We start from the raw sequence: 22,008 nt of genomic DNA on the forward strand, positions 1-22,008 counted from the left end.
ACTTGAGCCCAGGAGCTGGAGACCAGCTTGGGCAACATGGTGAGACGTCTCTACAAAAAAAAAAAAAAAAAAAAAATAGCCAGGCGTGGCAGTGCACACCTGTAGTTCCAGCCATTTGGGAAGCTGAAGTGGGAGGATCATTTGAGCCTAGGAGGTTGATGCTGCCGTGAGCCATGATTGTGCCCCTGTACTCCAGCCTGGGTGACAGCAAAACCCTGTCTCAAAAAAAAATTAAAATAACAACAACAAAAATTCAGTGGAAGATTTTTTGTTGTTGTTAGTTTTTCCAGAAACCAACTGTACCTTTATTTCAACCTTTTCATATCAGTTTGCTTTTGGTGTATATCTTGCAAATGGTATACAGTAGGTTTTCTTTAAAAAAAAAAAAAAGTCCTGTTTCTAATGAAAAATTTGTCTGTTTACATTTATTATGATTAATGATATATTTGGACTTGTTTCTGCCATATTATTTTTTGTATTCCATGTCCTACATCTCTATGCCTTACTGTCCCCTTTTTTTTACCCCTTAAAAATATTGGTAGAGTTTTTTGTTTTCTTATTTTCTTTTTCTATTTCTACTGGTGTGTTAGAACAAATTCAAACTTTAACCCCCTCCTGAACACTACAAGCACTCCTTGTCTCTTATTACCTCCCCCAAACTTACTTGGCCATGTAATCAAACTGAACTGAAACAGGCCAGTTTAAAAAACAACAACAAAACCATGAAATTCACTGTAACCAGAGGTGACCCAGTTTACCTGAGCTAGCATGATAAGAAAGTTCTGTTTTAACTCTATAAGGAGAGTCACTTTGTAATGAATAACCTGCTTTTTTTCCCTGTTTGTGCTTTCTTAACCCCTTTTCTGCTTAGAAAGCCAGCCCCCTCTGCTTAGCTCAGCAGAACACACATTCTATTTTAAAGAATGAGATGTTACAGAATTGCAAACAAAAGTCAGTTTGATCTTTAAACTAAATCTGTTGTAATTTTGTCCTTTGACAATGGTATTGTCATCAGCAGTGGATTCTGAGTAGGCCCTAGAATGTTCACCACTCCTACCCTCACCCCAAGCAGTGTTATTTATGTTAGTTACATTATGTGGGTTTAGTTATGAGTTATATAAAGAGACATATAATATTTTAGTGGCAGAGAATACCTTTCTTTTGGTCCTTGATTTGTTTGTTTGTTTTTCTTGAGTTCTCACTATGTTACCTAGGCTGGTCTCAAACTCTGGGCTCAAGTGATCCTCCCGCCATGGCCTCCCAAAATGTTGGGATTGAGCCACAGCACCTTGCCTTGTTGATTTTAAATGTTAGTTGAAAAGTTATTGTCTCCAAAACCCAATTCTCTATCCACTTCCAATGGAGTGGATTATTGGGTTATGTTTCTTAGAGCCCGTTAATTTCCTTCTCTGGAAAGAGTGCTGTTACTGCAGCAGGGATCAATATATATTATGTATAGTGTGAGCATTCAATAGCAAATGAGCAAAGCTGAGTCCCAGGGAGGGAGTTGCCTCAGGCAGAGACAGCTTTGACCCATAGTCATCTCCATGCTGGTGACTGTTGACATAAAGGACAAGGACCAGCCTTGTGACTCCTTGCTTGCATATTTACTTGTGGGGGTAGCGGTTACTGCCTTGGGACACTTGGCCTTTGTCTTTTCTTTGGAAATATTTTATGGCTTTAGTCATTGTAAATAATGAGTAGTGCATATAGGCAGTGAATCCTCATCTGTGTGAATAGCACCATTTCGTGTTTTTTTTTTTTTTTTGAGATGGAGTTTTGCTCTTGTTTCCCAGGCTGGAGTGCAATGGTGCAAACTCGGCTCACCGCAACCTCCGCCTCCTGGGTTCAAGAGATTCTTGTGCCTCAGCCTCCTGAGTAGCTGTGATTACAGGCATGCGCTACCACACCCTGCTAATTTCGTATTTTTAGAAGAGATGGGGTTTCTCCATGTTGGTCAGGTTGGTCTCAAACTCCCAACCTCGGGTGATCTCCAGCCTTGGCCTCCCAAAGTGCTGGGATTACAGGCGTGAGCCACCACGCCCGGCCATGAATGGCACCATTTCCTGTTTTATTTAATACCTTTAGAAGTTTGCTTTGTGGACAATGAAAGAGAGTGACTGGTTATTTCTCTAGGATTTAGTATGTGTAACTTTCTTTGTAACTTCAGAATGTAGTTTAATATCTTTTATTTTGTTCAGTATAGTCAAACATTACTTAAAGTTCTTTGGGAAATATCATCCTTGGCAGAAAGTATCAAAATGTATCAATTCGAGGGATCCAAATGGTAATAAAATTTTGGAGACTGTTAAAACAATATACCTTGAATATTTGGGGTGGAATGATAGGGATGGAGTATTGGGGGTGGGGTTAGTTTTTAGAGAATAGCATCTTATCACTTAGCTTTAGCGCTTCGCTACTGGTGGGTTAGATTAGAAAAATGCAATTTCTTCTTCCTATTTTTTTTTTTTTTTTTGAGACAGGGGTCTTGCTCTGTCACCCAGGCTGGAGTCCAGTGGCGTGATCTTGGCTTACTGCAACCTTTACCTCTGGTCTCAAGCGATCCTCCCACCTCGGTCCCCTGAATAGTTGGGACTACAGGCGTGCGCCACCACTCCTGGCTAATTTTTTTTGAGCTTTTTTATTAGAGATGAGGTTTCACTGTGTTGCTCAGGCTGGTCTTGAACTCCTGAGCTCAAGGGATCCTCCTGCCTCGGCCTCCCAGAGTGCTGGGATTACAGGTGTGAGCCACCACACCTGGTCATTTTTTTTTTTTTTTTTTTTGAGACGGAGTCTCGCTCTATCACCCAGGCTGGAGTGCAGTGGCGCAATCTTGGCTCACTGCAAGCTCCGCCTCCCAGGTTCATGCCATTCTCCTGCCTCAGCCTCTCCGAGTAGCTGGGACTACAGGCGCCCGCCACCATGCCCGGCTAATTTTTTGTATTTTTAGTAGAGACGGGGTTTCACCGTGGTCTCGATCTCCTGACCTCATGATCTGCCCTCCTCAGCCTCCCAAAGTGCTGGGATTACAAGCGTGAGCTACCGCTCCCGGCCTCACACCTGGTCAATTTCTTATTATTAATCCAAAGTGTCTTACTTTCAACTTTTAAGTTTATTTTTAAAATTCAAGCCTAGGAATAACTTTTGTGAGAAAGGCAGAGTAGGTATTTTTATCTCAGGTGAACAGGTAAGAATAATGAGGTTTAGAAAGGTTTAATGACTCATGAAGATTTTATAAGGAAGTAAGTAGCAGAATTGTGTTCACATATTTTTCTGACTGAGTCCTAGTTTCTTCATACCATGTAGAAATATCCTGTTAATATCATCAAGCTATTCATCAAACTCAAATGAGAATAACACATTATTTATAGAATAAAGGTTTTTGTTTGTTTTTGTTTTTTCTTTTTGAGACAGAATCTCTCTCTGTTGCCCAGGCTGGAGTGCAGTGGTGTGATCTTGGGTCACTGCAGCCTCTGCCTCCCAAGCTCAAGTGATCTTCCCACTTCAGCCTCCTGAGTAGCTGGGACCGCTGGCACATGCCAATATGCCCAGCTATTTTTTGTAGTTTTTGTAGAGATGGGGTTTCACCCTGTTGCCCAGTCTGGTCTCGAACTCCTGAGCTCAAGCAGTCCTCTTGCCTCGGCATCCCAAAGTGCTGGGATTACAGGTGTGAGCCACTGTGACTGGCCTAAAGTATTTTCATGTACATTACTTTATTTGACCTTTACAACTGCTGTATCTAAGCCTTTGAGGTAGATGGAATCCCAGGTCACACAGTTACATGTTTTTGAGCCATGACAGAAGCCTGGTTTTCCAAACTTTAAATTTTGTGTTCTTGACCAGGCATGGTGGCTCACGCCTGTAATCCCAGCGCTTTGGGAGGCGGAGGCGGGTGGATCACCAGGTCAGGAGATAATGTTCCTTTTAAGACTAGATAGTAAATGATATTAACATAGATTTTCTTCCTGGGTAATATTTTTCTCTTCTTAAAGCATTCCGACTCTCCATGGAGTAATTACCAGCTAGGAGACTGTCAGTAAATAATATGTGATAATAGAGCATATTCTTCCCCTAGTAAAGCTTCTTGCTGAAATTATTGCAATTCATAGTTTTCATCGATGCAACTCCAAACTGGTAGACAGGACCCTATTGTGTGCCTTATAATGATGATAACAATAATAGTATGAACCATTTACTTACTTGATGGATTCATAGATTTATTCATACAGTATTCATTTGTTGCCTACTAGGCTAGGTATTCTGCTGGGTGCTAGGAATGTTCTTGTGAGCAAGACTAATTCCTACTCTCCTGGAGCTAACAGTCAAAGAAAACAGATAATTTAGCAAATAATTATAATAATGAGTAAAGTAGGTATGATTGAGGAATTAAAGGAATATTTGGATAGTATATGGAAGGAGGCTGGGGAAACTGTAGAAAAACTTTCCAGAGGAAACGAAATTTAAGCTGAAGTCCAGGAATGTATAAAAAGAGATGAAGTAGGCCGGGCGCGGTGGCTCACTCTTGTAATCCCAGCACTTTGGGAGGCCGAGGCGGGCGGATCACAAGGTCAGGAGATCGAGACCACGGTGAAACCCCGTCTCTGCTAAAAATACAAAAAAATTAGCCGGGCGTGGTGGCGGGCGCCTGTAGTCCCAGCTACTCGGAGAGGCTGAGGCAGGAGAATGGCGTGAACCCGGAAGGCGGAGCTTGCAGTGAGCCGAGATCGATCGCGCCACTGCGCTCCAGCCTGGGAGACAGAGCAAGACTCCGTCTCAAAAAAAAAAGAGATAAAGTAATCCAGACCAGTAGAACAATAAGTGTGAAGACCTGAAAGAAAGCATGGCAAGCCTGAGTCCAAAACTCCAATAAGACCGGAGAATTGTGCAAATGATACTGAGGAGGGAGGCAATCAGAGCCAAGTAGTGCCCTGTAGACTACAGAAAGGATTTTAGACTTTATCCATTGCAGAATTATAAGAGAGAAAGGACCCATTTAAAACAAGTTATTTTTGGCCGGGCACGGTGGCTCACGCCTGTAATCCCAGCACTTTGGGCAACCGAGGCGGGTGGATCACCTGGGGTCAGGAGTTCGAGACCAGCCTTACCAACATGGTGAAACCTCGTCTCTACTAAAAATACAAAAATTAGCCAGACGTGGTGGCGCATGCCTGTAATCCCAGCTACTTGGGAGGGTGAGGCAGTAGAATCGCTTGAACCTGGGAGGTGGAGGTTGCAGTGAGCCAAGATCGTGCCACTGCACTCCAGCCTGGGTGACAGAACGAGACTTCATCTCAAAAAAAAAAAAAAAAAACCGTTATTTTTGACTTCAGTATTTATTTCATTATACCCACAGTTATCACTCAGAAAACAGGTACTGTATATGATATTTACATTGATATAACATTAATGAAGGGGGACAAAACTGAATGAAAGGGAGACCAATTAGGAGGATGTTATAGGATGATGGTGGCTTGTGCCCAGGGAAGTAGAAGTGAATTGACAGATTAAAGATAGGTATTTTGGAAGTAGAATTGGCCGAGCTTGATGAATAATGGATATAGAGAGTGAAAGAAAGTGAAAAATCAAGAATGGCCCTGGGTTTGGTGGTACCATCATCAAAATAGAAAACAGAGAAGGAGCGAGACTGAGTAGAAAGATCAGCTGAGTTTTAGACATATTAAGGACAAGGTAGTTGTATGTATAACTATAGAGGTCAGCAAAAAGATCTGGGATAGAGATACAAATTTGAGATTGTAAAATATATAGAGAAAGGAGAGTGTACAAGCAGAACTTCAAGGACAGTCCACATTTAAGGGTCTAAGGTGATGAAGGATGAGCCTGCAAAGGTGTTTAAATGGTGTGTTTGTGGGGATAAGAGGAAAAACAAGAGAATGTGGCTTCATGGCAAGAAAAGTCTTCCAGGACAGAAGAGTGAATGGTACTATCAGGTGCTGTTGAGCAGTGGAGCCAAAAAAGATAGGTGGACTAAAGATGCAGTGAAGCTTCATTACACTGGCGTTATACATTACATTGGCAGTGTGGCAAGAATGGTTTAAATGGGCTGGTAAGGTCTGGGGATATTTATAGAGTGTTGAAGAATGAGTAGGAAGTGAGAAGTTAGAGACATTGGATGTAGATAACTCATTCAAGAAGTGTGGTTGTGAAGGGAAATAAAATTGATAAGGCAGTGTTTGAAGAGGGATGTGTAGTTATTAAGGGAATTTATTTCCTTATCTCAAGCTGAGATAGACTTGAATGTGTTCAGAATGCTAATCAGGAAGATCATTAAGAACATGAAGAGTCAAGAGATAATGAGTAGATCAGAGAAGGCTGAATGGAATGGGCTTCACCTGATATTGTAATGTATTACCAGGTTACCAGCCTAGTTGCTGGAAGGTTATGAGTAAAATAATTTATGGTTATCTGTCTAAATGGGAGTACTCTTGCCTCAGCCAGATTTCCTGATTGTGTAGCTTTTCTCCTCAAGTTGCTGTGAATATTCCCTGGGAAAAGGAGGATTGAGAAATCGTTGCTCCTTGGACTACCTTTGTGTGGTTGGGCACTTCTTGTTCCACTGTGCCTTAGTTGTCACAGAATGTACTGGTCTGGAGTCCTGGGCATCAAATGCAGGCTTTTGTATAGGTGTAAGGAAGTCGGAAGGGATGGATTTCCACAGATGCATTTCCATGCCTCTAAAGGAATGCAGAGAGGGGCATATATGCATTTTAGGAAATTTTATTATTGTTAGCCAAAACTATAGTCTACCATATTACCCATTTAAACTATTCAAGAAGTCAGAACTGTCATGTAGATTCAAAGAACAAATATTTCCAGTTTTATATAGATTGTTTCAGAAAGTAGAAAAAGAGGATATATTACCTTCGCACATTTTATGAGTGTCTTCGTCTGTTCATGCTGCTATAAAAAATACCACAGATTGGGTAATTTATAAAGAACAGACATTTATTTTCTCACAGTCCTGGAGTCTGAGAAGTCCAAGATCAAGGTGCTGGCATTTGTGTGGTGAGTGCCTTCTTGCTGTTGCTTCACATGGTGGAGGATGGAAAGGCAAAAAGGGCTGAAAGCTGTATGAAGCCTCTTTTTTTTCTTTTAATTTTGATTTCTTTGAGATGGGGTCTTGCTCTGTTGGCCAAGCTGACCTCAGACTCCTGGGCTTAAGTGATTCTCCTGCCTCAGTCTCCTGAGTAGCTGGGACTACAGGTGCACATCACCATGCCTGGCTTAAAGCCTTATGAGGGCCTTAATCCCGTTTACAAGAGAGGAGGCCTCATGACCTAATCACCTCCTACAGGCCCCACCTCCTAATATTATCACATTGGATTTTAAAGTCCAATGTGAATTTTGGACGAGATACAAACATTGAAACCTTAGCAGTGAGGATAGTATGATGTCAAAATTGGACATGAACAATTTGAGACAAGAAAGTATATAGGCCAGTCTTACTTATTAACATACAGGCATATATCCTAAATAAAAGTTTCTAGGCCTAGATACTTTTATTAGTGAAAACTGTTAATATTTAAGGAAGAAATAACACCAGTCTTACATAAATTCTTTCAGAAAATAGAGGAGTAAAGAACAGTTCCCAGTCAGTTTTAGGAGACCGGCATAATTGTGATACAAAAATCTGACAAAGACATTATGAGAAAATTAGAGATTATTATCCCTTATGAAAATAGGTACAAAAATCATTAATAAGATATTAGCAAATAGAATCTAGCAATGTATTTGATAAAGTCGAAGTTAGGCTGGGCACGGTGGCTCAGACCTGTAATCCCAGCACTTTGAGAGGCCAAGGCGGGTGGATGACCTGAGGTCAGGAGTTTCAGACCAGCCTGGCTAGCATGGTGAAATCCCGTCTCTACTAAAAATTAAAAAAAAAAAAAAATTAGCCAGGTGTGGTGGCATGCGCCTGTGTCCCAGCTACTTGGGAGGCTGAGGCAGGAGAATCGCTTGAACCTGGGAGGCAGAGGGTGCAGTGAGTGGAGATCACGCCACTGCACTCCAGTCTGGGTGATGGAGCAAGGCTCTATCTCAAAAAAAAAAGTTGACCTTAACTCAGAAATGCAAAATTAGTTTAATCTTAGAAAATCAATCACTGTAATTTGTCGCATTAACAGAAGAGAAAAACTATGTAAGCATTTCAGTAGATGCAGAGAAAGTATTTGACATAATCCATGCCCATTTGTGAGAAAGACTATGAACAAATTAGGAATAGAAGAGAACTTGATAAAAAGTTATCCATGAAAAACCTATAACTAACATAATATTAAATATTCAAAATGTTAAATGTTTTTCTTCTAAGATCAGATGAGAAGCAAGGCAAGGATGTCTACCACTTCATTTAACATCTTATAGAAAATTCTAGAAAATGGAAAGAAGTAAAACTCTCCCTATTGATAGAAGATATGATTGTTTATATAGAAAAATTCTAAGGAATGTACTAAACATTTATGATTAATAATGATTTTACCAAAGTATAGGATACATGGTCAAAATAAAAATTAATTGCATTTCTATAAACATGCAAGCAATTGGAAAATGAAATAAAAGTTTTTATTTATAATAGCTTTAAAAATCTACTTAGGGATGAGCTTAATAAAAGGAGTGCAAGATGTTTTTGTTAAAAACGATAAAACATTGCTTAGAGTAATTAAAGAACTCGGTAAATGGATGTTCCTGTATTATAAGACTTGATATTTTGAGATATCACTTCTTTCCAAATTGATGTATAATCCCAGCAGGCTTTTTTTTTTTTGGTAAAAATTAACAATTGGATTCAAAAATTCAAATTGAAATGCAAGAATCTAGAATATCTAAAGCAGTCTTGGAAAATAACAAAGTTAAAGGACTGTACAATCTGACTTTAGGACTAAATATAAAACTACAGAATCATGATAGTGTGGTGCTTGCATAGGGCAGAAAAATAGATCAGTAGGATGCAATAGAAAGCCCAGAAAGGTTTCAAAAAAAATTGTTAGGGAAAGGACAGTGTTTTCAATAAATGGTATTGAAATAAGTGGATATCCATATAAAAAAAATGAACCTTAATTTCATCTCACATACTACCTCAAAATTAATTTTCACTCATCAAAAGGCTCCACTGGCCTGGCATGGTGGCTCACGCCTGTAATCCCAACACTTTGGGAGGCTGAGGCAGGTGGATCACCTGAGGTCAGGAGTTCTAGACCAACTTGACCAATATGGTGAAAACCCATCTCTACTAAGAATATAAAAATTAGCTGGGCATGGTGATGGGTGCCTGTAATCCCAGCTACTGGAGAGGCTGAGGCAGGAAAATCACTTGAACCTGGGAGGTGGAGGTTGCCGCATGCCGAGATTGCACCACTGTGCTCCAGCCTGGGTGACAGAGTGAGACTCCATCTCAAAAAAAATAAAAAAATAAAAAAAGGCACCACCAATAATTTTAGTAGGCAAGCCACAGATTAGAACATATTTACAAAACATATATGACAAAGGACTTGTATTTAGAAGATTATGAAGAACTCTTAAAATTCAGTAGTAAAAAGATAACTCAATTTTTAAAAAGGTAAAAAAAATTTAAGATACTTCACAAAGGAATATATATCGATGGCTAATAAGCACATGAAAAGATACTCAACATCGTTAGTCATCAGGAAAATGATTAAAGCCACAATGAGATACCCCTACACACCTAAATGGCTAAAATGTAAAATGACTAAAATATAAAAAACTGATACCATATATTGGCATGAATGTAGAGCAGTTGGAACTTTCTTATATTATTAATGTGAGTGTAACATGTATTAGCTAGGATGTGAAGCAGTTGAAACTCTCATACGTTGTTAATGGGAATGTAACATGGTGTAATCACTTTAGAAAAAGGTCTGGTAGCTTCTTATAAATCTAAATATATATCTACCCTTTAACTGAGTAATTCTACACTTTTAGGGATTTACCCAAGAGAAATGAAATATAGCTTGTCAAAAGACCTGTTACAGGAATGTTAATAGCTGAAAAATGGAATTGGAGAAAGGATAAATTAACTGGGGTATATTATTCATATTGCTATTGTTACCTGCAACAACATGGATAAATCTCACAAATACTATGCTGAGTTGAAGAAGCCTATGTAAAAAGGTTTGTATTTGTATGCTTCCGTTCATATGAAGTTTTGAGGAAGTAAAAGTAATCTGTGGGGACATAATGAGAATAGTATTTGCTTGGGGTAGGAAGATAGTGGTTTGTTTGGGGATTTACGAAGAAAGGACATGGTGGATCTTTCTGGATTAATGGACATGTTCTATATTTTGATAGAGATTTAGGTTTCTGAGGTATATGTACTTACCAGACTTACCAATTGGCATATGTAAGATTAAGTAATTTAAGATTTGTACAGTTGAATGTTTGTAAATTTACTTAGAAAAACACACAAAAGAATTGCAATCAACTACTGAATTTTAGCAAAAATAATTTTATAAAATAAGTGAATTTTACAAAAATAAGGCATATTAAACTTATTGTGAAAAGTAAACCAGCTGGGCGTGGTGGCTCACACCTGTAATCTCAGCACTTTGGGAGACCAAGGCGGGAGGATCACTTGAAGTCAGGAGTTTGAGACCAGCCTGGCCAACATGGCGAAACCCTGTCTCTACTAAAAATACAAAAAAATTAGCTGGGCATGGTGGTGCATGCCTGTAATCCCAGCTACTCAGGAGGCTGAGGCAGTAGAATCGCTTGAACCCAGGAAGTGGAGGTTGCAGTGAACTGAGATCAGCCAGCCTGGGTGACAGCATGAGACTCCATCTCAAAAAAAAAAAGAGAAGAAAAAAGCAAATCTATAAAATGTTTAGAAGAAAATATAAGCACATATATTCATGACTGTGTGTCAGGGATATATTTCTTACATGGACAGTTGTTTTGGAGAGCAATTTGGAATATCCAGTACTTTATGACTCAGTAGTTCAACGTCCAAGGAACTTTCTACATGTGCACTAGGAAACAGCTACAAGAATGTTTACAAGAGTATTGTTTTAATGGAGAAGAAAAAGGTGGAAAGAAAATTAAATTTCTATTTACTAGAGAATAGATAAATAAATATTGGTATATTCATAGACTGGACCACTGTCTGAAGATCAGTGAACTAAAGTGAAATATATCCACATGGGTGAATCTCCCAGTTTTCATAATGTTGGCTGATGTCAACAGAGGAATCCATATAATATAATACCATGTATATATAATTTTAAAACATGTAAAACAATACTACTGATTTTTTACAAATCCGAAAACACTTATGGAAAATATTTAAAAATTAAGAATAGTTGTTAATTTAGGACTGGTGGGAGGTGGGACTTGATACACTTGGAAAGCAAGTCCCAGGGGCCCCAACTGTTATTGTAAAGGTTATTTCTTATGCCAGTGGTGTGTGAAGTCATCTCTCTGTTATATTATTTCCTATACTACTTTATTTGTCTAAAATATTTTCTAATTATCACCCACTGCCCCAATCCCATTTCATTCCTTCTGTATGCTTGCCACTAATGCCCTTTACAATTCAGCAGCAGTTAATGGCTGGCCTAGAGTGCCTGTAATCTATACTGGGGAGGTGGTTCCATCTAGTGGGAAAAATGTTGCATGTATTCTATGGGACATTCCTTTTAGGAAAGAAGAATAAAGAAGTAATAGCCTGAGTCCTTTTATTTCACAAAAATTTAAGAGACAGGCTGGGCATGGTGGCTCACGCCTGTAATCCCAGCATTTTGGGAGGCCGAGGCGGGCGGATCACGAGGTCAGGAGATCGAGACCATCCTGGCTAACACAGTGAAACCCCGTCTCTACTAAAAATACAAAAAAAAAAAATTAGCCAGGCGTGGTGGCGGGTGCCTGTAGTCCCAGCTACTCAGGAGGCTGAGACAGGAGAAAGGCGTGAACCTGGGAGGTGGAGCTTGCAGTGAGCTGAGATCATGCCATCACACTCCAGGCCTGGGCAAGATCGCGCCATTGCACTCCAGCCTGGGAGACAGAATGAGACTCCGTCTCAAAAAAAAATAAAAAAATAAAAAATAAAATTTAAGAGACAAAGAAAAAGTTATTATTTAGAAATATGTGGCCTTTTCCATTATTAAGATAATGCCATGAATTTCCTAGGACATTTAGGTAGACCAACAGGACTCAGATGTGTTCTTATTTCTAACTTGCATATGTTTTGTTTTTCAGAAGGAGTTGAGCCTTCCAAGAAGAGGCAGCTTGTAAGTAGATGATTATTACCATTATGATTATGATCTCCTACTTAGGAACCCCTCTTGGGAACATTTCCCACTATCATGTGGAGGAATCCCGCTCAGGAATATTTCTTTCTGTGTACTCCTATGTGAGCTAGGGAAGCCAGCAGGCCAACTGACTTCTCCCACTAGGTCAGATCTTCCCCTCCCCCGCCATTCCTCCCGACCTCCAAACCTCTTCCGTCTCAGTTTCTACATAGCATTTTGGGAAAGTTACAACTTAAATATTCATCACAGTCTTATGCTTGTGCTTTGGGATTTACTGAGTTTTTGTAGACTCAAGCTAAGGAAGTAGGAATATTAAAATGGAAACCCTTTGCATTTACATCTATCCCATAACATGGTATGAGGAGAAGACCAACTTTTCTGATAAGTCGAGGCTAGGGCAGCTAAGTTTGGAGACTATGTTGAGTGGAATAGGTTCCCAACCTGTTTGGTTTTTTTCTGGCTTCAGGGTTAGGGGAGATTAATAAATAGTCTTTGTCCCTGGATTTTAATTTCTTATATTCTCTTGGACTGCTTTTCCTCTAGGAATTCTGTTGGGGCAGTATTAGAAATTTGGCCAATCAGAATCTCCTGGAATGTTTGTTAAAGTGCAGAGTGTGAACTTAATGCATTAAAATCTCTGTGTTGGGGCCCAAAAACCTGTACTGTATATACCTACAACACACTCATATTTACCATGATTTACTAGTAAAGTCACATCTGGGGAACCCTAAGGAAATAGAGCTGTGATAAAACAATGGCTTTTAAACTTTTCCTTAACAAAAAAAGAGATGTAATTAAGGAGGAGATCACAACAGCATTCATATTTATCTATTAAGTATGCTTTACATACACATCATATGCAGTTTTTAAATGTTTAAATGAAACGTGTAGGAATTCTTTCTGTTACTGTCCATTTTAGGATTTTGTTTTCTGAAAAATGCCCTAGTGATTACATTTTCCTCTGAGATTTTTGTGAAGCCTTTTGGGCTGTTTTCGAAAACTTATTTTGGTTTGATGTGAAGAGACTTGAGTCAGAAAACTCATAAGTTTCAGTCTTGACCATGCCATTTAACTAGCTTTGTAAACCTAGACAAATCACTTTATCTTCTTAAACCTCAGTTGCCTTATCTATAAAATGAAGATAATGTTACCTATGTTTTCTTCTTACTAAGCCTGTTAGAAGGATCACTTAATATATGTATATTGCTTTATTACTTATAGTTTAATTTTAATATATGTTAGTTTTAGAATTCTTAATGGGTTAAATTTGGATGAATTCTATTATTTAAGAGGCACATGTTAAATTTTAAATTCAGTTTCTAGCAGTGGATATTCAGTCTAGCTTCACAAGTGTCCTGAGTCTTCTGTAAATGGCAAGGGCTCTACCAGGATTCTTAGAGGAATGATACACCAAATAGGTATGCATAACTGAAAAGGAGTAGCTTTTCAGCAAATATTTGTACTTGGTCATTTTTCTACTATTTCTGCCGCGCCCCCCCCCCCCCCCCTTTTTTTTTGGTTCCTTCTATTTGAAAACTGTCTTGAGATTTGCCTTTTCTTAGTAGTAAGTGAAATAAATTAAGGCCTGAGACAGGTAGCTTCTTGCAGGAATGTGTGTCCTCAATGAATGGAGTTGCTGGGAAGAAGGAGAAGGAGGAGTATTCTTATTTTTATTTTATACCAGAATAATTTTTTGGTCATTTTAGTGATATCTAAAGTTAGGCCTACTCTAACTGCCTTAAAAACGTTTAATTAATAAGGATCAGAAATAGATTTTCCCTCCTCTTTTTTGATAACGTAACTCACATTTAAACAATTGATCACTCAGTAAATACACAGTAATATCTACTCTGGGTCAGGTGCAGTGGCTCACGCCTGTAGTCCCAGCACTTCGGGAGGCTGAGGTAGGTGGATCACCTGAGGTCAGTAGTTCGAGACCAGCCTGACCAATACGGTAAAACCCTGTCTCTACTAAAAATAAAAATAAAAATTAGCCAGGCATCATGGCATGCGCCTGTAGTCCCAGTTACTCAGGAGGCTGAGACAGGAGAATTGCTTGAATCCAGGAGACGGAGGTTGCAGTGAGCTGAGATCACGCCACTGCACTCCAGCCTGGGCGACAGAGTGATGCTCCGTCAAAAAAATAAATAAATAAATAAAAAAGCCTACTCTGTGCTGGTTAGAGTGATCTAAGTTCTGAGGCTGTTAAGATTCAATTAGATAAATTCTTCTTTTGAAGAGCTTACACTTAAGTAAGCCAGAAGTTCTTCAGTTCTTTAATATAAACAATATCCTTTCTTATCTCTAATATTAGAGGAGTCGAAAAAGTTTTGTTCTGGAAGGAAGCAAGGAAACATGGGTACTAATATAGGCTTTGTCACTAACAAATCATATGTGGCTTTAAAACAGGAGCTCCCACTTCTGGACCTAAATTGCCATACTTGTAAAATGAAGGGATTGGCTACCTGATCTCTATGCTTAGTCATCTCCCCAAAGTTCCATGGTACCTCTTGTACACAGAGCTGGGCAAGTCTTTGTAGGGAGTGTGCAGTAGGAGGCAAAGTACTGCTTAGCATTCGTAGTAAACAGGTAAGAACCACAAAACAAATATTTGAATAAGTTTAATTACTACAAAATTTGTTGTGTGGAAAAACTGATGTTAATAAAATGAGTGACTTACCATTTGCTCCACTGTTTCTTGTCCTCATAACCTGATCTGGAAAATTTTTAAAGTTTCTATAATTGTCATTTAAGTCTTGGTCAGAAGGAGGGGGCATTATATTTGTGTCCCTGTTTGTCTCTTTCTTAGAATGGTTCTCCCAAGAGCGAATCCTATGGTGTGCTCATTCCAGGTTATAAAGGCCTGTTTCCTCTGACATATCCTTCATGGACAGAGAGACATTTAGAATTTGTCTCTAGTTTGGTGTTCTTGTCCTTTGAGAGAGCGTTTTTGTTAATTAATTTTTGAGGCTTTCAATTGCTGTGCTTTTCACGTAATATGTTAGTTGCTTTAAAATGGACAGGAACTCAAATATGGGTTTCTAGACTTATGTGACAACTTGGCATTATACAAAATACACATTCTTCCACCCAACAATTAACTCCTCCAAAGTCTCCAAATTGGTAAGTGGAAGTATAGCATAAAAATTAAGAGCTTGGGTTCGCAAGTCAGGCAGATGTGGGTTTCAGTCACGGCACTATTACTTACTAGATGTTTTTTGGTAAAATCTGTTACTATATTTTTGTCTTTTTGCCTCCATTCACTTTGTCATTTGCTCAAATTTTTCCATCCATGCATCCATCATACTATATTATTTTAGTTCCAATTATGTGTAGGCACTATTCTAGATACTGGAGATACAGTAGTGAATAAAGCAGACAAGGTCCCTGTGCTCATGGAATTTCCATTCTGCTTAAGAGAGACAAAAACATGTATGATATGCCATATGGTACTTACTGCTATGAAGAAAAATAAAGCCAGATATCAGATAGGAGGATGTGTGTTTCTGTGAGAGTGAGGGTTTAAATTTTAAATTTTAAATTGAATTGTCTAGGCTGGGTGTGGTGGTTCACACCTGTAATCTGAGCACTTTGAGAGACTGAGGCAGGAGGATCGCTTGAGTCCAGGAGTTTGAGACCAGCCTGGGCAACATAGTGAGACCCTGTCTCTACAAAAAAATTTAAAAAATCAAAAAAATATGGATTGTCCAGGAATTTTCTCATTAAGGCAACATTTGAGCAGAGAACAGGAGTCTGGAATGAGTGATACTGAGATAGAGATAGATCCATACATATATAGGTATGTATTATATATATTTATATACTTATATAAGTATAAATATATATTTATATACTTATATATTGTATATGTATTTATATATGTATCTATAAGTACACACACACACACACACACACACATTTATAGTGACATTGGTCAGATTAGGGAAGAGAGCTGTGAAATTCCAGTACGCAAAATGCAAACATCATCTATGCCTGCCATGATAAGGGCTTTATTGGGGCAAGGTGGTTATGAAAGTTCTTTTGGCCTGGCTCATACCATTTATTTTAGATGTAGCTTCCTGAAACTAAATCATTTTCATTTTTAGAAAGCTATTTCATATTTAAACCCATTTGGGTATTTTTTTAATGCATTAAAAATGTAGTTTAGAATATCAGACCTAAGGGAGTTGATAACCTTGTTCAAAGTATAATATCTGTGAAAAGAAGATTCTGAAGTTCTAAAGTTACTTGTATCTGTTTACCCAGGCTAGAAGGGTTTTATATTTTACTTTTTCATAATTGAAGCAGCTCTGAATGGCTTTTCTTGCCCAATGCTATGGAGGGGGCCTCTTTTTGATGATTCCTTTCAAATAGGATTGTTTCTTTTGCTGTTGTTATTTTGTTTGTTTTTGTGACAGGGTCTCATTCTGTAGCCTAGGCTGGAGTGCAGTGGCGCAATCTCAGCTCACTGCAGCCTGGTCCTCCCTGGCCTCAGGAGATCTTCCCACCACAGCCTCCTGAGTGGCTGAGACCACAGGCGCCTGCCACCACATCTGGCTAATTTTTGTATTTTTTGTAGAGATGGGGTTTCACTCTGTTGCTCAGGCTGGTCTGGAACTCCTGAGCTCAAGCTATCTGCCTACCTTGGCTTCCCAAAGTGCTTAGATTACAGGCATGAACCACAATGCCTGGCAATTGTTTATTTTGTTTGTGAATTTCAGCACCAGTACCTAGACCCTACATTTGGGAGCTTAATGTAAATAATGCTTATGTCTCCAGTTACCATGAAAGTAAAGCTTTTCTAATACCCATTAGGCTTAAGATAATTTTCCTCATATTTCATGAAATGTCTTGCTTTATTTCTTAGAGGCTATGAGCAGTCAATTGAGATAATGGACTGTAGGAGTGGAGAGGTAGCTGTTGGTTGCATTCATCATGGGGTATGTGTATATGTGTGTGTTGATATTATTGACATTGCTGGCTTGTAGTCTTTAGAGCCCTTGGGGATAGTTAACCTTTTATTTTGTCAGCTTACTCATTTGGGCAGTGGACTTAGATACCAGATATTGGATGAAAGTAAATGTCTGGTGTCTGTGGTGACAGGCACTGCATAGTGGGCAGGGAGGAGTTCCTGGGCCCCAGGGATGTGATGTATCAAACTTTGCTTCTATGAAACTGATAGCGTCATGTACTTTCCCATTCTGATGCAACTTGATGCCTGGATCAATGCTTCTGGAAAATGTGCTAAAAAGAGATACCACCTGCTGCATACACATAATAAACCCTTTGTTGAGGTTATCAGTGGTGTCTGATATAGGGCTTTAGGTTTTCTGTGGGGCTTTGAAAATCAGGAAATTTTGCAACCTTTCAAGACTCTGAAGTCCAGAGTGATAGCTTTGTGTTACATTTAAGACCCTGTCTTTTAAAAATTGGTCTTATATAGGAAGTAATTTTATATAGATTCTGTAAGTGTCCAATGGGAAGGCAGGACATAGCAGAGGTTGGGAGGGAAGTAGCCATAGTCATCACTCATATCCCTACAGGGAACCATTTTGTTGTTAAAAAATGGACGTAATTGTTGGCGAGCTCTGCCTGTGTAGGTGGGATCTGAAAATCCTTGAGAACCTATTTTTGTTACTGTATGTTGAGAATAGTTATTGTTATACTCATTATCCCCACATTTATATCGCTAGATCTCATAACTGTCCATTCACCATAAAGTGACTGGTATTTCAGAGACATCTGAACGGTAGCATTTATGAATCTGAAGTCATTGTCTTTCTCAAAACTCAGATCCTCTCTTATACTCTAGCTTATTAAATGGTACTGCTTCCTCAAGATAGAAAATTTAGTTATTTTTGTTGCCATGCTCTTCCTTACACTCACAAGTCTTTTGTTATACCTCTCAAATATCTCTTGGTGTTCTGTCTTTATTTTTATTTTATTTTTTTGAGACTGAGTCTCGCTCTGTCATCCAATCTGGAGTACAGTGGCGCCATCTGGGCTCACTGCAAGCTCCGCCTCCCGGGTTCACGCCATTCTCCCACCTCAGCCTCCTGAGTAGCTGGGACTACAGGCCCCCGCCACCACACCCGGCTAATTTTTTGTATTTTTAGTAAAGACCGGGTATCACCGTGTTAGCCAGGATGGTCTGGATCTCCTGACCTTGTGATCCGGCCGCGTCAGCCTCCCAAAGTGCTGGGATTACAGGCGTGAGCCACTGCGCCCGGCGTTTTTTTTTTTTTTTTTTGTGACGGAGTCTCGCTCAGTTGCCCAGGCTGGAGTGCAGTGGTGCGATCTTGGCTTACTGCAAGCTCCGCCTCCCGGGTTCACGCCATTCACCTGCCTCAGTCTCCCGAGTAGCTGGGACTACAGGCGCCCGCCACCACGCCCGGCTGATTTTTTTGTATTTTTAGTGGAGACGGGGGCTTCACCGTGTTAGCCAGGATGGTCTCGATCTCCTGACCTCATGATCCACCCGCCTCGGCCTCCCAAAGTGCTGGGATTAGAGGTGTGAGCCACCAAGCCTGGCCTTTTTTTTTTTTTTTTGAGATGGAGTCTTGCTCTCTCGCCCAGGCTGGAGTGCAATGGCACAATCTCGGTTCACTGCAACCTCCACCTCCCAGGTTCAAGTGATTCTTCCGCTTCAGCCTCCCGAGTAGCTGGTACTACAGATGTGTGCCACCATGCCTCGCTAATTTTTTGTATTTTTATTAGAGACGGGGTTTCACCACGTTAGCCAGGATGGTCTCAATCTGACCTCATCATCCACCCGCCTCGGCCTCCCAAGTGCTGGGATTACAGGCCTGAGCCACCGCGCCCGGCTGGTGTTCTCTCTTTCTTTATACTACCACTGGTATGTCTAGATAGTCCCAGCCATTGTAATCTCTTGCCTCTGCTACTGCCATAACCTCCTAACTGGCCTTTTTTTATCTGGCATTGCTCACCCTCAGTCTACCTATCATACAATAGCCAGGAAAAGCTTTTTAAAATACGGATTTCATTATTAGATATTAATTTAAACTTTTTTGGTGATTTTTTTTTTTTTTTGAAACAGAATCTCACTTTGTCACCCAGGTTGGACTACAGTGGTGTGATCACGGCTCACTGCAGCCCCAACCTTCCTGGGCTCAGTTGGTACTCGCACCTCAGTCTCCCAAGTAGCTGGGACCACAGGTGCACACTGCCGCACCCAGCTAATTTTTGTACTTCTTGTAGAGATGGGGTTTTGCCATGTTGCCCTGGCTGGTCTTGAACTCCTGGGCTAAAACTACCTGCCTTCCTCGGCCTTCCGAGGTGCTGAGATTACAGGTGTGAGCCTCTGCACCTGGCCTTTGATGAATTTTTTCTTACTCTTAGGATCACACCTGACTGTCTATACAGTGTGGTTGCTATATTTGTCTCCATGTTTTACACAATATGTTCTCTGTGCCTGGAATTTTTGTTTTGTTTTGTTTTGTTTTGTTTTGTTTTGTTTTGTTTTGTTTTGTTGAGAGAGTCTCACTCTATCGCCAGGCTGGAGCACAGTGACGCGATCTCGGCTCACTGCAACCTCCACCTCCTGGGTTCAAGCAATTCTCCTGTCTCAGCCTCCCGAGTAGCTGGGACTACAGGTGCACGCCATGACACTCAGCTAATTTTTTTTTATTTTTAGTAGAGTCAGGGTTTCACCACATTGGTCAGGCTGGTCTCAAACTCCCAACCTCAGATGATCAAGCAATTCTCCTGCCTCATCCTCCTGAGTAGCTGGGACTACAGGTGCACTCCACCACGCCAAGCTAATTTTTATATTTTTAGGGTTTCACCATGTTGGCCGTGATGGTCTCAATCTTTTGACCTCGTGATCTGCCTGCCTCAGCCTCCCAAAGTGCTGGGATTACAGGCATGAGCCCTCGTGCCCAGCTGGAATGTTCTTTTTCCATCTATACCAGTCTAGTTCCTACTCATCTTTCAAGTCCCAGCTTACATCTCACTTCCTTATGAAAGGCGTTCCTGACCTCGCCCAAACCTTGCTGTCTGTAGACTAAGTTGGGTTTCCCAGGACATACTTTCAATAAACCCTCTGCTTTTCATCACAGCTCTTACATCAGTTGTAAATAAAGAACTGTTTGCCTTTTCCCATTTTGTAGTATATAAGTATTAGCTCAGTCTGCTGTAACAAAATACCACATGCTTAAATAACAAAAATTTATTTTCTCACAATTATGCAAGCTTGTAGTCCAAGAAGGTGACAACATGCTAAGTTTCTGGTAAGCCTCTCTTCCTGGCTTGCAGAGAGTGGCCTTCTTGCTGTGTGCTCACATGGCCTTTATGTGGTACACCAGCCTGAGGATAGGGGCATAGATCTATCTCTTCTTCTTTTTCTTCTTCCTTCTCCCTCCTTCCTTATTTCTTCCTTCATTTTCAAGGCCAACAGTCCTATAGGATTAGAGCCCACCCCATGACCTCATTTAATCTTAATTACTTCCTAAACAACCTATATGGAAATATAGTCAGATTGGGGGTGAAAGCTTTAACATGAATTTTGGGGAGACACAGTTTAGTCCATAGCAGATGGTAAGCTCCGTGAGTTCAGGACCATGTTGTGCGGTACAATATGCTGATCCCAGAGCCTACTATAGAGTTTAACACAAATTGGCAATCATTTGAGCTTGTTCCAAACATTGATATGGTCTGGCACAAGAATACAAATAGAGGTATACACGTTTAATCGTTTAAAATAGAGCTACCAAATTGTAAAATAAAATAAATATGTTTTATCCTCCTACCGCTAGAAATATAGTTGTATAATAACAAATTTTGACATATGTGTAAAGCTATTGATTTTTTAAAAATAGGCACATGTTAAATATTTAATTCATTATTAGTAAGGGAATCTGGCAGATATATTAGCCAGTTCAAAGAAGTAAAAGAACCACAAAGTGATATGTGGTATGTGTATGTGTAGTGTTGAAATACATGTATTATTTATTATAAAATTGAGTTTTTCCGTGGAGAGAAGGGAAGTCAGTTGCACCTTCACTGCACAGAACTGATCAGCATGTCTATAGACAAACATTATTTTGTGCACTGGATGTACTGGCTCACACCTGTAATCCCAGCACTTTGGGAGGCTGAGGCAGGAAGATCACTTGAGCCCAGGAGTTTGAGCCCAGCCTGGGCAGTGTAGTGAGACCCTATCTCTGCAAAAGTTTGTTTAAAAAAAATTAGCCAGGTATGGTGATGACTGCCTGTAGTCCTAGCTACTTAGGGGGCTGAAGTGGGAAGGTTGAGCCTGCAGTGAGCCATGATTGCGCCGCTGTACTCCACCCTGGGTGACAGAGAGAGACCGTTTCAAAAAAGAAATTATTTCACATAACATCAGTTACCTATAACTTACAGAGTTGTAAAGTAGCTCAAAGATAATAAAAGACAAACTAGAAGAGTATTCTCTAAACAATATGCATAGTTTTTTATTGGAAATGTCTAGTAACCTTTTTTTCTTTTTTAACTTTTTCCAATTTTTTTTTTATAATCTCCTACCTTTTCATCTAAAATAATCTGAAACCTTTTTGGTCACAAAACAGGGGTGGTCTCATTGGGTTTGGCCTGATTATTTGCATAGTGTAGCCAGAACGTTAATTTGCCATAAGCCATTCTTAAATTTACTTTGCTGTAAATTTTTATAAAGAATCTCAGATTGGACTTTTACAGGCCTCTATTATTTGTATTTTGAGGCTAGGAAGGCAAGTCT

At 39.8% G+C, this 22,008-nt stretch overlaps 1 protein-coding gene across 8 annotated transcripts in view; it reads left to right on the top strand.

Annotated features, from left to right (window-relative positions):
• The window catches only part of MAST2 (microtubule associated serine/threonine kinase 2), a 229,155-nt gene that overhangs the window by 66,408 nt on the left and 140,739 nt on the right, over positions 1 to 22,008 (top strand). For 6 of the 8 annotated variants that reach the window (XM_030823812.1, XM_030823814.1, XM_030823815.1 and 3 more), the window contains exon 4: positions 12,223 to 12,254. In XM_030823812.1, the coding sequence (XP_030679672.1) occupies positions 12,223 to 12,254 (32 nt within the window). The remainder of the gene's footprint in view (positions 1 to 12,222; positions 12,255 to 22,008) is intronic. The other 2 variants (XM_030823813.1, XM_030823817.1) reach the window with 1 other exon arrangement.

Source organism: Nomascus leucogenys, chromosome 12 (genome assembly GCF_006542625.1).
Source record: "Nomascus leucogenys isolate Asia chromosome 12, Asia_NLE_v1, whole genome shotgun sequence".
Taxonomy (NCBI): domain Eukaryota; kingdom Metazoa; phylum Chordata; class Mammalia; order Primates; family Hylobatidae; genus Nomascus; species Nomascus leucogenys.